The following is a 15,519-nucleotide window of genomic DNA, read 5'->3' on the forward strand; positions in this document are numbered from 1 at the left end:
ATCCTCCCTGTAGTCTTTCTCCTTGTGCTGACTGATAGCGGATACATCACACCTGTTGGACTGGGCCACTGTCGCAGGATCTCCTTCTCAGCCTTTCCTAAATCTCTGTTACCGGGCTCCCTAATCAGTCACACCTCTCCTTTTCTGAACCTGTGCCTTCCTCTGGTATGTGACTGTATTCTGGATAAAACAGTCCAGAAATTCCTCCCCCTCTCTCATGTGTCAGTGTCTCTCCAACTCAATGATTCTGAGATGGAGAAATTAGAATCGAAGACATTCCCTGCAGTTGCGTTTATTCGGGAAAGTCTCGCCGTCCACAAACTCCCAAACTCTGCAGTCCAGTCACACAACTGGCTCTGCCATATCTTAGACCAGCCTTATTTTATTTATTTAATCAAATAAAGTCTTTATTCAACAATTGTTTGTAGTTAAATCAAGTCATTTAACTAGTTAAGCTATAATTTTAACATAGTGCTTATACTTTCCCAGGTCCCCACCCTAGTTTAGAGAAAAAAGAAGCCTTAAAACTCACCAATAATCACCTACCTGCTTAACTAACTTCACTAACTAACTCTCCGGTCTCCCGCTCCCCCTCTCAGACCACTCCCCCTCTCAGACCACTCCTTGTTTTGTAAAAGACCAGAAGAGCACCTCTTCCCTCAAAGTGCCAAATTTCTTCACTTGCTAAAGGCTCCAAGTTAAGCAAGTAATCTGTCAAAATGATAATCTATCAAGCTGGACTTCATGCTATTTACAAGGCACTTACTTCCCATGCCATTTCATAATAATCTGCCTCCACGGTGCTGAGCAACAACTTGATTAGTTTCTGTCAGTATCACTTTGTGGTGTCAGCACATCAGGAACTAACTTAATAAATTAGATTTTCTCATTAGGAACAAACTACCTTCTTTTCCCATGCCATGAAGTACTCTTCCCAAAAGCATTGGTGCCACTTGGAAGTTTTACTTAAGATAAAGACTCAATATTCGCAGGTTTGTTGATGAATTGATAGTTGACAGTCTGACTTTTTGAGATCATCACTTTCACTCCCACTCCATACCACTGCAAAAGTCTTGTTGTTTTTCAGCCATTAAGCTAGGCATTTCTTTCCTCTGTCCTTCAGTCAATGATGCTGTGTAGCTGACTGCTGAGAGGTGCAGGAGAATAGTTACAGGTAACTGGGGCTCAATTTCTTTCTTGCATACCTGATGGGTTGGCGGGGTGGGGGGGCTGCGCAGTGAGGGAGGGGTGGCAGCTGCAGGAGTGCTCATGTCATTGTATGGGTTTGAAACTGTGCAAGGGTTTGAGAAGATCCTTTCCACTTAATTTAATTGAAATCTCAAATAGGTTTATAGCCTACTGAATTTATATGAAAACATAAGCTTCTCCCTTCTTCTATCCCGGCTTTCAACTTTAAATTGTATCATCAGATCATAGTATAAACCAGGTACAAGCTAAAGTGAAGCAGTTGTCTCATTTAGTGTACCATACCTGCTTAGCCTCCATGATTGTAGCAGTTGGATATCTGTACTCGTTGCTGAATAATACTTTGCTGTTAGTTTAAAATGAGGGCAGCTTTTGGAAATTTATTGGTAGAAGAGAACAAGAATTTTGAATTCATATTGGAGGCGGCTCATTGAATATACTTGTGCAGCCTGCATTGCTAAGGCAATGTCGGTCATTCTAGTTACAAGTGGCAGGTTTAAATTATGTGCATTAGGAAAGACAAACACCTACAACACTCAGTGAACTACAAGCATTGAGTACATTTCCTCAGTGTCAACAAACCAGGTGAAAACTGTCTGTGCGATCCAGAGTTACATTGTAACTCCTCAGAACAGTTTAATGAGCTGCTATCAATTATTACTTTTTCATCTCAGTGATCAATATACATTCTTAATTAGAGCAGGGTACAAGCTTAGAAAGACCTCAAGAGAGACAAGAGAAACACAACAGATTGCTCGCATTGTGCACATTGTGCAAAGAGCCTGCACTGCCCAAGGTCATCCATGTTCTTTCCATCTGTGGCTCCTTCATCTTAGTACAGAGGAGGGAAACGTGATTGACAATCAAATAAAGCATTTGAAAGCTCTGCAGGCCAAAGTTTGGCAAGACAGACGAGCAATCTTTAAGAATATAATCAGCATTGCTAATATTTCATTGAAAAGAATCGGTGACCAAGCCACAAACTTTTTAAATTCTTACTCTATTTTGAGCTTCCACCCCATTTCACATGCATCACAAAGCACACCTTCGGCATGCAAAAAGTAAAAATACTAATTTTCTTACAAGATCTTAGGCTAGTCTTTTTGAAGCTCTTTTTTTAAATTCCAGATAAGACCACAGCACTTGAGGTTCCAAGCTGTCAAACATTTGGTCTGAAACTCTTTCAACAGGGCAAACTATTTGGTGATCAACTTCAAAATCCATTAAGGCACACACATTCAGGTACACATAACTCATGACCAGAAGTAATTAGTTTAGAACCGAATCAGTGGTTAGGGTGGTTTATGTAGTATAAGGGTCTGGCATAGAAAGGTCAATGCGGGACAGGGTACAGTATCACCCACAGCGTGATGTAAAGGAACATATGGCCCGAGTCTAGAGGACAGTCTTGTAACTGGACAGAAATGTGTGTAGCAGCAAGCATGGAGACAACTCCTAGCTTATACCTTATACTAAATATATGTATATAATTACAAGTAGTTAATGAACACTTACTGTTAAACTATACAAGAATCAGGACCTCTTTATGAGACCTACCGAACTCCATACAACATCTTACAACACAATGGCAGCTTTCGGAAGAAGCTAGAACCTCAGAAGCTGGAGAAGAAATTTAAAACCCGGGAAGAATGAAAAAGCAGCATTCTGACCTGACAAAAAGCACCAGAAGTGAAGGCGCAGAAGGACATCGCCAGAGAAAAGCTCCAAAGCAGGACTGGAAGCAAAAGGCAGAAATAAAACTCCATACTACAGAAGGTTCCATTGCATCCTGTGGAAGTCCATCTTCAATATTCAAAGGGTACAGCGTCAGAAGGCCTGGCAGAGTGAGCTAAATAAACTGGAATAGGTTTGAAAAAGTTTTTAAAGTTGGCAGCAGTCAGAATTGCTGTTTTAGACACACCACGAAAAGCTCAAGTCGGCACCTGAACACGTTGCGGCCAAGCTCACTCTGATTGAGAAAATATATAATTAAAAAATAATCGACAGTTAAAAGACCCAGCAAAAGCTGGGAATCCACAGCTTCACAACCTGAAAATACTTAGATACTGAGGGGAAGACTTAAAAAAGGACAATCAAGGGACTCGCCGCTAATAATTTTAAACACAGAAATTGCGGCCGCCATGACTACAAGAGTCCGCCAAAACCAACAAGCGCAAGAATAAGTGTATGGTAACACCATCTTGAATTTGTTTACAGCATTTAAAGCTATAACACTTTAAATTGTAAATGACCATGGATCAAAAGTCTACCTTAGAAGACCAGTTTGGACTCATCCAAGGCCCAGACCAGTCACAAAATTTGTGACTTTGGAGAAAGATTCTTTATATACATGATTGCTTCAGGTCTAAACAAAAAGACAGAAGCTGAACAGGTTAACACACCACTTTATTTAGTAGGCCCAATAGCCAACAATATAATAGCTAGATAAGGGATCAATGAATCCTCAGCAAAATTTGACAAAATTTTAAAATAATGTGACACATATTTTAATTTGAGCAGTAACAAGATCCTTGAGAGAGCAAAGTTTAACAAACCTGTCCAACCGCCAGGAAAGCCTGTTGCCTCCTTTATTAATGAGCTGCACAGAAAGGCTATGACTACGGTGACCTTAAATCAGAGCTAATTAGGGACAGAATTGTTATTGGAGTGGAGGACGATGCATTCTCTGACATTCTACAAGCTAAGGGAGACTTAACTCTTGGAAAGGCCATTCAGATTGTCAGGCAATCTGAAATCTGCTTACAGCACAGATGCATCTTAAGGGGTGAAAGCAAGCCATGGTACAGAGCAAACCCCATCGTCAAGCCAGCAGAGGAGCAGGGACACTGAAGGCCAAGGAAAGCAATACCCTAACTGACCACTAGAGGTTGGGCAGTGCAACGAAGCCAAGCGACTCCACGGGCGTGATCAATGTCTGGCAGTCTCAGTATAGTGTTTTAATTGCAACCACAAAGGACACTTTGGAAAACTATGCAAAGCGAACACAACCAGACGAACAGATGATCCCAGATGATTCACGAGGTCGAGGTATCACATTGGAGGAAACACAACCAGGCTTCTTAGGTAAGTTCAAAGATCAGAGATTTTCATTTTTGGAATGCAGACATTTCAGTTAATGGTTATCTCACAAACTTTAAATTGGACATGGAAGCCATTGTTACAGTCTTCATGGAATCATGGCTGGTGACCCAACAGCTGATGCCACCCACAACACAGCTGTATGGAGCAGGCGGCATCAAACTCCTGGTGAAACGTACTCTGCATACAACACTCAGATACAAAGATAAAAGAATATGAGAGACCCTGTTCATCATCCACATCCAAGAATGCCTGTATCGGCCTCAACCTCCTACATGAAAATTGATGAGGTCAACCAGCAAGGGCCCAGTTCCAAATTTAAAAAGCAGTTCCCGAAACTCTTTACCAGACTGGGGAGACTGAGAATCATATACAGGATTACGCTGAGGGAAGATGCTAAGCCCATGTGCCTGTTCACACCATGAAAAATACCCCATCCACTCATGAAGCAAGCGCAGCAACTAATGGACGGGATGACATAAACTCACATCATAAGACATCATCTCCCTTGTCACTCGGCCTACCGAATGGTGTTTCAGGACAGTCCCACTCCCAAAATAGAACGGGTCCATCTGTATCTGCATCGACTTGGCACAGCTCAACAACGCCATGGTGAGAGAAGTCCATCCAATGTCCTCAGTGGACGACAGCCTGACCAAACTTTCTAAAAGCACAGTGTTTTCAAAGCTCGATGCTACCAGCGACTTTTGGCAACTCCCACTAGATGAAAAGTCCAGATTGCTGATCACATTCATCGCTCCCTTGGGCAGATTCTGCTTCAACAGCTTACCATTTGGATTCGCCTCTGCCATGGAAATCTTTCAATGCATGATGTCATCTATTTTGCAAGGTCCAGGGGATGTCATCTGCCATATGGAAGATGTTTTGATCCATGGCTCAACAGCAGAAGAACATGACATAAAGCTCACAGTGATCCTAGAATGCTTGCAGGATGCAGGGCTGCCACTGAATGAGAAATGCGAATTCTCCAAGATCTCTATTCGGTTCTTTGGGCACATCGTCAGTAACAAAGGCATCATGGTGGACCCACAGAAAACAAAAGCTATCAGCAAGTTCCCAACCCCATTGTCGATTCCGGACCTCCGGAGATTCCTGCTTACCCAATCTGGCACAGGCCACAGAACCGCTGTGGCACCTTCTCAAGAATGACCAGGCATGGCTGGGACACACGCCAAGAGCAATGACCCATCCCTGTCCACTACCATAGCAGAGTGTGCTTCATCCACAGGCCTCAGAGTAGTCTTATTTCAGGAACAACTGGACTGATATCACCGGCCAGCGGATTTCCCTTCTAGAGGACTGTCGGACACAGAGGCAAGCTACACAGTGATCGAAAAAGAAGCTCCCACTGTCAAGTGGGTGTGTGAGAAGTTTTCAGACTACATTATTGGCCTAAAGTTCAGCATTGAAAGAGACCATTAGCCACTGGAATCCAAAGATTCCATCTGTGCCTCATGAGGTTTTCATATGAGACAGTATATGTTCAGGGGAAAAAAAACAACAGCGGACACACTTTCCAGGGCCACAGTGGACCTGCCATTGAAACATGATGTCAACCTAATCAAGGAGCTCGAATTGTACTTCCAATTAGTGAGAAGACACCTGCCGGTTGCCACAAGAAAATTCCAGGAAATCCGTCAAGAACAAATGCGAGATGAGCAATGTGCCCGCATCGGCCATTACTGTCAACAAAAGTGGCCACAGTAGAGACTGAGTGGTAGCACCACGAAGACTTGGTTTGACCAGCAGATGTTTTTTACTGTCATCAACGATCTGCTGGTGTACAAAGAGTGACTGATCATTGCAACCTCCCTTCGGCCAGAGATCCTCCAAAAAATACACCAGGATACCTGGGCATTACCAAATGCAGTGCACGGGCCCAATCTGCAGTGTGGTGGCCAGGCATTTCATGGGCAATGAAGATATTGTAACAAACTGCTCGGTGCGTGTGCTACACAAGCAAAACCAGAGGGAGCCCCTTATCCCCACACAGTTCCCAACCACACCGCGGAAGTGGCTGGCATCAAGCCATGGTATCCCAAACCAAATAGTGTCACATAACAGTCCACAATTTGCAAATGAATACTTCACCCGATTTACCATCACTTACGGCTTTCAGCACCATACTAGCTTCCCAAGATACCCACAGTTGAACAGGAAAGCAGAAAAAGGAGTCTGCATTATAAAAGCTCTCTTGAGGAAGAACAATGACTTCTCAACAGCACTGTTAAACTATAGGCCCACCCCACTACAATGCAGTTTAGACCTATCTGAACTGCTGATGGACAGAAAACTCTGCACACAATTCCTAATCTTGCTACAGAAACTAATACCAGGGTTTGCAGCCAAAGATTACCAAAACATCCAGGACAGAAAGCAATCCTAAAGGCAGAAGCAGTCTTCCACCTACAACAAAAGTTGCCGCACCAGACACCTGCCACATTTACACAAGGACGACAGTGTCTCAATTAAGAACCTTGATAGAGAGGACATTATTGTCTAGAGAGACGATGACCAAACACGGTCACGCCTAATCAGTACTCCGGAAGGTATGGTCAGGAGGAACAGGAGGAGTCTTTTCCTCATCCTTCAAGGTGAACTTCCCACTATACATTGGAGAGAAATTGAAGACGATGACCAAACGCCAGAATGACCACATCCAAAACAACCTCCTATTCGTCAAGGTTTACCAGGTACAACAAAGTCTACCACTCCTCTAATGGTTGTAAAGACAATATCTGGAAGAATTATAAAGTCCCCAAACCCCTTAACCCTGTAGACTCAGACTTGAGGGGGGTGGGGGGGTGCGGAAGGGGAGAGACAGGGTAGTAGAAATAATATAAATATGTTGGGTAATTAGGAATGCATTGTAAATACATTGGATAAAAATTGGGTGAGTTGTAGTATAAGGGGCATAGAAAGGGTTAATTTGGGACTAGATACAGTACCTCCCACAGTGTGATGTAAGGGACACATGACCTGTGTCTAGAGGGCAAGTATTGAACAGAGATGTGTGTAGAGGCAAGCATGGAGACAGCTCCTAGCTTAAACCTTATACTGTACATATGTATATGGTTACAAGTGGTTAACAAAGACTGTTCAACTAAACAAGACTCAGAACCTCTTCATGAGGCATACCGAACTACACACAACATCTTACAACTTTTTATATACAGAATTGCCAATATCTGGGCGTGAGTTACTGACTGGAATCTAATTGAGGGGTTTGGATGGTTTACAAAAATAACAATAGATTTTGGAACCACGTTACAGGCTGTAATCCAGCCTAGATAATATATGAAGAAGATGATGATTTATGATCAGCATAATTTACCCTTCGCATTCCAGGTAAGAAAAAATTATGCTTTTAATACAGTTCCAGGTACTTGGTGAAATTGAGTCAGCAGGAATTATCTTTCATCCATTCTTCAAGTTAGCTTGTACCGTACCCAATATGCAGTGCAAACAAATAGCCCGAGTTGATTCATCTTACCTCTAACATAGCGAGTTGCCTCTGCTTGGTCTCTCTCTGCCCTTGTCTACAAAGGCCTGTTCACAATCACGCAAGGTGCACAATGGGTGCAGTAACGTCATGATAAATGATCATAACCACCGATTCTTCTGTACTTGTTTTATGTATACGTTAACTTCTGTACTGTTACTGTTATGTAGTGCGCACACAGATTGCAGTTATAAGGTTAAGAAGGTAGAAATGTAATACAAGAGAAAATGTGTTAAAAGCATACTTTGCCCTGAACGTTTGATGGCGTTAACATGAAAACTGGTAGCTTGGGACTAAGCTAAATTTCTATCTCCTGCATTACTTTACTAGCTTATGACTAACTCCAATTCTGCATATATTCCATTTTATTTCAGTTTCCTGTACATAAGACACTATTTTGAGTGAGTCAGGAGGGCCAGGGCAGTGTGTACACAAGTTCAAAAATCAGAGGTCACAACCACATGCATACAAGTCAAGAAAATCCAAGTACTTCAGGCAGTTGAATATTGTTATTCTGTGGATACTGACTCCAGAAGGGCAATAAGCTCCAGTTTTTGAAGAGATGGATTAAAATACCTTTAGAAGTAGCTGAATCAAATTCTTTCTTCAAGAGTTTGAGTGCCATCCTCAACCAAAAAGAACAAGCACTTGGCCTGTTCCCAGGAAACTAGTAATGCTGCTCTGAAAATGGCTGCTATGATGCTTGCATTGACAATCAGGAGTCAGCGCTTCTGCTTTTTTATCCCGCTCTTCATCTTTAGGGGAACAGTTGACCACTGCTCATAATAGAACCATCTGAGAGATTACAAGTGCCAAAGTGCTTCTTAATATTCTGTAGCACAACCCATTAATGTTCATTTTGTTCTCAACTGCTAAGAATTACTTCACAAGTACAAACAGTTTTGTAGGCAATGAGATTAAGTTCTGACGTAGAATACAAAAATATCTTGACCTTCAGCTATATCCACGACTGTAATCTATATGCAGAAGTAGTAAATAATCTTTGAAAAGCAACAATCCAGGAAAGGTCTTCATTAATATAAAAAATAAATTGTTAATTAATGATATCGTGCATTAGAATTTTACACCAAAGCACAGGTTCACATTGTAGCGAATTTTAGTTGCTCTTTGTGCAGTAGAAATCAATTTACTATCAGCATTCCTAAAATGGAATACCGACTGCAGCGTCAATGGTTGATACCCCAAAGACTATGGCTTGGATAGTACAAAAGAATACAAGAATTAAATGTGCATTTTAGAGGCCTAAAATGTGCTTCAAAAGAACAACAATATGACGTATCTTAAAAACAGAGTATCTGATCAGCTATTCTTCTGGGATCTGTGGGCAGAACCACTCTGCCTGCGAGCATATTGCTTGACTGATTGGGTTCTCATCCACTTATTTGTATTCTTTACAGTTTCATTCCTTTAGATTAATCACAGCTCTAATAGGTTTGCAATCTATCTCACTGTTTCTGAACATACAAAAGAACTGCTCTTCTTGTCGCTGCATAATGCACAGCACAGCAAGAACACTGCACATGCTGTTTATTGGTAGGTGTATCTTGTCAATATTGTTTTAGTTATTTCTGCTCCAGCAATAAACTGCACACATGAAAAATGGGTTACCTGAGAACAAGTCTTTGCTGGTGATGCTTGGAGTCTGCTGGAAAAGGCTGTAAAGTTTTGAATGGCTCGAGGGATGAATTCAGGGGCCAAGGGGTTCAGTACACAGCCTCTGCTGAGTTCCAGGTTATCAAGCTGTGTCCTGATCTCATGTAGTGTGGCTCCATGGAGGCTTCCATTCTTGTGACAAAGGAATATGAAATGCTCCCAAATTTTCCTACAGAAAGAACAATCCCAGTAATTGTTTCTTACAGAGCTCAAAGTTTAGCAATTCAAACCAAGCACTTTTGTCTGAAATCACAGTGAGCATCAAACCATCAACATTTTGACTTATAGTGTGTCATTTGTACTGCTGAAAAAAATACATCTGTCAAAGCTTTTTGTTTTACACTCATCAGAACAGGGCGCGAGAATGACAAATTTCAAAGGTAGCAGGAATTTATACTGCATGAGAAAAAGGTGCTGATTGGTTGGCACATCAGCTCTGATTGGTCAAGATGTTAGAATGAAGAGTGCATCAGGGAGCTATGGCCCCCCCAACGCTTTTGTTCAATTAGGTTCAATGCCTGGACAAATTCTTCCTACCTGCAGAGGATAGGTCCCTGCGTATGAATATATGTAGCTTCTAGCAAGTGTATGTGAGTTACATTGTTAGCCCGACTGATAATCTTAAATTGGTTGGTAGTCTAATTCTTAGCATACTTGGGATTCTTCAGCAAGTGTTGCCCAATCACAGGATCACACCTAACATTAGACATGTTGTTCTGAGTTTTGCAAGCACGAGCTGGTTGAGTACGATCAGTACACTGCCTATTGTGAACAGTCAAAGGGACATGCTGTTTGATCCAAACCACCAGTTGTTAGAATGTATGGCCTATGTACCTGCATCATACTGGCACTTAAATTCAAATATCACATTACGCATTTCTGTGGTAGGCAGAACATCATTTTGGCTTGACGGCAGTATCCTGTTAGTGAAAAATACCACTCGTGTTGCTACTGCACAGTAGCAGAGTGAAATGGCTAGCCTCATCCATTACTCAAATTTTTGAGATACCTTACTCTTCCAGGGTAACTTGAGGTAGACTGAGCACTTATCAGGTCCCAATGTGGAGGTCCATTTGTGAGTATAGTGATACAGAGCGAGCAATGATTTAATCAAGGTAGCCATTATCCCGCAGGATACCTTTGATGTGCCCAATTTAGGCATCAAGCTTGCACAGTAAGCAAATGGCTTGGACTCTATTCAAGGGATTGTCAATAAGACCAACCTTTTAGCGTGTGGAGCTATAGGTATCCCAAAGCTTATATTGACCATTGAAGATAGACTTTCAGTAGACAGTAGTGGAGATCCCATTACTGGATTTCTCATCTAGCGTGTCAAGGAAAGGGAACTGATTAGATCACTCCACTTCAAAGGTGAATTTGAACGTGGGACGGAACGCATTAAGGTGTGTAAGAAAATTCTTACATGCAGCTGCAGATTCAAATTTAGCAAACGTATCATTTCCGTATTGCAAAAATGCAAGAGGTAGAGGGTCATACCATCAAAAATGCTTTTTTCATGGAAACCAATGAAAATGTTAGCGAGAACTGGGCCTAGAGGGGAACCCATGGCAACACTATCTATTTGGGCATATATAAGAACATTAGAAATAGGAGCAGGAGTAGGCCATTCAGGCCTTTGGGCCTGCTCCGCCATTCAATAAGATCATGGCTGATCTTCTATTTCAACACTATCTCCATATCCCTTGATGTTTTTAATATGTAAAAATCTATGGATCTCAGTTTTGAACATACTCAACAACTGAGCCTCCACAGCCCACTGGAGCAGAGAATTCCAAAAATTCACCACCCTCTGAGTGAAGAAAACCCTCCTCATCTCAGTCCTAACTGGCCTGCCCCTTATTCTGAGGCTGTGTCCCCTGGTTCTAAACCCCTCAGCCAGGGGATTCATCCTTCCTGCATCTACCCTGTCGAGCTCCATAAGAATTTTGTATGTTTGAATGATATCACCTCTCATTCTTCTAAACTCCAGATGACATGGTGTCTTTAAAGCTGAACTCAACTTCGCAAGTTGTTAAGTTCATATGCTCAATGAATACAGATTCAGAAAATGGTGTCACGTCTAGATTGCTGTGATATAATAACATGGGCCAAGTGTCTATGGTTTACTTGAGCAGCACATTAGTGAATAGGCTCGCAATGTTGAATGAGCACGTAGGCATGGCATTGCTATCGATATGCAGATTGCACATAGTCTTTGCAAATGTTAAAGGATCCTTAACTGTGTATGTGGAATACTTACTCAGAACTGGTAGTAGCAATTCAGTCAACCATTTGGCCACTTCATGTCATGCACAACCAGTTATAAACAAGATAGGGCACAATGGGACATCACTTATGTGTATCTTGGGCAGCCCATACATACTTGGACACAGTGTACCATGAGGACAAATCCTAATATATATGCCACTAGGCTATCATTACTTTTACACAAGTCTAACAAATCTTTTTGTACCTTGCTTTTGAGCAGGGCCTTGAGGTCAAGCTTGGTGGCAGATCAAACGGATACGTATTTGGACCTGCCATTAAGAACATCCTATCCCATTAGCAAAGTGTCCAGAAAATCACCTGGGTACTATATCTATGTTTGTACGGGCTGCCCAAGACACACAAAAGTGATGTCACATGATTATTGCTGGTTCTGAAAATATGAATTAGCCAAATAGTTGAGTGAGTTTCGACAACCAGTTCTGCGTGAGTGTTTCACATGCATGTTAAAGGATTCCTTTACATTCGCGACGACTATATGCAACCTGCATATCGATAGCAATGCCATGTCAATGTGCTTGTTCAACATTGCGAACCTATTCACAAATGTGTTACTCAAGGAAGCCATAGACCTTTTTGCGCAACATCATTATATCATGGCAATCTAGGCGTGCTACCATTTTCTGAATCTTTATTCACTGAACTTATGAACTTAGCAGCTCTCAGAGTTGAGTTCAACTTTAATGACACTATGTATGCCCAAATAGACGGATTTGCCATGATTTCCCCCCTAGGCCCAGCTCTCACTGGCATTTTCATCAGTTCCCACAAGAAATGAATTTTTGGTGAAATGACACTCAAACCCCTAATCCCTTACAGTTTTCCAATACATAGATGACATGCTTGCTTTATTTGATTCTGCAGCTGTAGGAATTTCCTTACACACCTTAATGCATTCCATTCCGTGCTCAAATTCACCTTTGAAATGGAGCAGTATAAAAAGCTCTCTTTCCTCGACATGCTAGTTGAGAAATCTGCTAATAGGTTCTCTATTAACGTCTACCAGAAGACTACCTTCACTGGCCAATATATGTGCTGGAGGATTGGCCTTATTGGTAATGCCGTAAATAGGGCTTGAGCACACTTGCTCACCATGCAAGCTTGATGCTGAAATAGTGCATATCAAAGCTATCCAGCAGGATAATGGCTACTTCAATCAGGTCATTGTCTTTCTCTCATGCATACTCACAAATGGACCTAAAGCCACCACTTTCAGACCTGAAAACTGCCTGGTCTACCTCAGGTTACCCTTGAAGGGGAAGATATCTCAAAAATTTGAATAACAGGTGAAGCTAGCCGTTTCACTCTGCTAATGTGCAGTAGCAACACAAGTGGCATTTTCCACTAACTAAAGGCATTCTGCTTACCACACAAATAAGTAACGTAGTATATAAATTTCAGTGCTGTTGCGACGCCAAGTGAGTAGACAGTACATCCCAACAATTTGCTCATCATATCAAATGGCATGACCCTTCAGCTGTTCGCAATGGCAGAGTACTGAATGTACTCAACCAGCCTGTGCTTGCAAGACTCAGAACATAATGTCTAACATTGGGCAGCATTTGCTGAACAATCCCAAGTGTGCTAAGAATTATGCTAAACAGCCAATTTAGGATTAACAGTCGGACTCACAATGTAGCACTTATGCTTACTAAAAGTTAAAAGTTACATATATTCCTCTGCAGGGAACAATAATTTGCGTCTTTTTTACAATGAACAAAAGCATGGAGGATAATAACACCCTGATGCATTCTCCATAGCAAAGCCTCAACCAATCAGAGCCAAATTGCCAACCAATCAGTGCCCTTTTCTCATGCAATACAAATTGTTGCTATCTTTGAAATTTGGCATTCTTGCATCTATCTTGATGAGCGCAAGATGAGAAGTTTCAACAGCATGTCTCTTTTTTCAACAATAGTCAAGTTCTACCAAGTGACTACTTGTCATTTGTACATTGAACCCTCATGATTAAAAGCACAAAGTCTGCATACTGGAGATCTTTCAGTAAGGTTGTGTGCTCGACATCCTCTGGACATAGTATTACATAGGCTACAGAGTTGATCAAAGCAGAAACCACTTTCCTCGATATTCCAATTTTTAATTTTAGTTTATTTTTTTAGAAAAATTAGAACAACAGAATCAATAAATGGTGTTCACACAACCTCAAATCTGATGATATATTTGGCAAACTCTTAAGTGGGCACTAATGCTCAATTAAGTCACAAAGCATCAGCATAGAAGTCAAGGTGCAGAAAGAGACAATCCAGCCCATCGTATGAGTGATTCACCAAGTGTCATTCCCCGCCCCCCTCTCCTCCCCATAACTCTGCACATTCTTCCTTTTCAGATAACAGTCTAATTCTCTTTTGAATACGTTGATTGAACTAGCCTCCACCACACTCTCAGGCAATGCATTTCAGACCTTAACCACACGCTACATGAAAAACTTTTTTCTCATGTCACTTTTGCTTCGTTTGCCAATTACTTTAAATCTGTGCCCTCTCGTTCGTGATCATTTCACAACTGGGATGTTTCTCTGTATCTATTCTGTTCAGATCCCTCATGATTTTGACTACTTCTATCAAATCTCCTCTTGGCTTTCTTTTCTCCAAGAAAAATAATCCCAGCTGCTCCAATCTATCCTCATAACTGAAATTCCTCATCCTTGGAATCATTCTTGTGAATCTTTTCTTCACTCTTTCCAATGCCTTCATATCCTTCTTAAAGAGCAGGGCCCAGAACTGGATACAATACTCCAGCTGAGGCCGAACTAGTGTCCTATGCAAGTTCAACATAACCTCCTTGCTCTTGTATTTTGTGCCCCTATTAATAAAGCCAAGGATACCGTGCGCTTTATTAACCGCTCTCTCAACCTGACCTACCACCTTCAATGATTTATGCACATATACACCCAGGTTCCTCTGCTATTGCATCCCCTTCAGAATGGTACCCTTTATTTTATATTCTCTCTCCATGGTCTTCCTACCAAAATGAATCACTTCACATCTCTCCACATGGAACTTCATCTGCCACCTGTCCACCCATTCCACGAACCTGTTTATGTCCTTTTGAAGTTCTACGTTATCCTCCTCATAGTTCACAATGTTCCAAGTTTCATATCGTCCACAAACTTTGAAATTGTGCCATCAGCAGCATTGCCATTATCAACCACTCTATTACCTCTTCAAAAGACTCCAGCAAGCTTGTTAAACATAGCAGTGGGGTAAGTGACCTCAAATAGACCAGATAAGCAGCTTTCCAATATGATAGTACTGTCCGGAGCTGATCAGTTGTATTCATCACAATAATAAAACGCTGCTATTCAAAGGTAAGTTCACATTTCATACCTAACTGAAAACTATTTCATGCTACTGCCATCTTCCTAAAATATGTCATGGTCTATCCATGTAGGAGAGACAGTGGCATTGTGGTAAATTACTGGCTGGACTAGTATTCCAGAGACCCAGGCTAATACTCTGGGGACATGGTTCAAATCCCACCACAGCAGCTGGTGGAATTTGAATTCAGTTAATAAATCTGGAATACAAAACTAGTTTCAGTGATAGTGACCATGAAACTATCATCAATTGTTGCAAAAATCACTAATGGTTCACTAATGTTCTTTAGGGGAGGAAATCTGCCATCCTTACCTGGTCCTTATTCTACCATCCTTACCCTACATGTTACTCTAGACCTACAACAATGTGGCTGACTCTTAACTGCCCTCTGAA

The 15,519-nt window shown here is 41.6% G+C and overlaps 1 protein-coding gene across 4 annotated transcripts in view; it reads right to left on the reverse strand.

Moving 5' to 3' along the window:
* The window catches only part of LOC121288094 (probable helicase with zinc finger domain), a 471,833-nt gene that overhangs the window by 190,090 nt on the left and 266,224 nt on the right, over nt 1-15,519 (reverse strand). For all 4 annotated transcript variants that reach the window (XM_041206411.1, XM_041206410.1, XM_041206412.1 and 1 more), the window contains one exon: nt 9,458-9,671. In XM_041206411.1, coding sequence (XP_041062345.1) covers nt 9,458-9,671 — 214 coding nt within the window. The remainder of the gene's footprint in view (nt 1-9,457; nt 9,672-15,519) is intronic.

The sequence above is a fragment of the Carcharodon carcharias genome, chromosome 15 (assembly GCF_017639515.1).
Source record: "Carcharodon carcharias isolate sCarCar2 chromosome 15, sCarCar2.pri, whole genome shotgun sequence".
In the NCBI taxonomy this organism is placed as follows: domain Eukaryota; kingdom Metazoa; phylum Chordata; class Chondrichthyes; order Lamniformes; family Lamnidae; genus Carcharodon; species Carcharodon carcharias.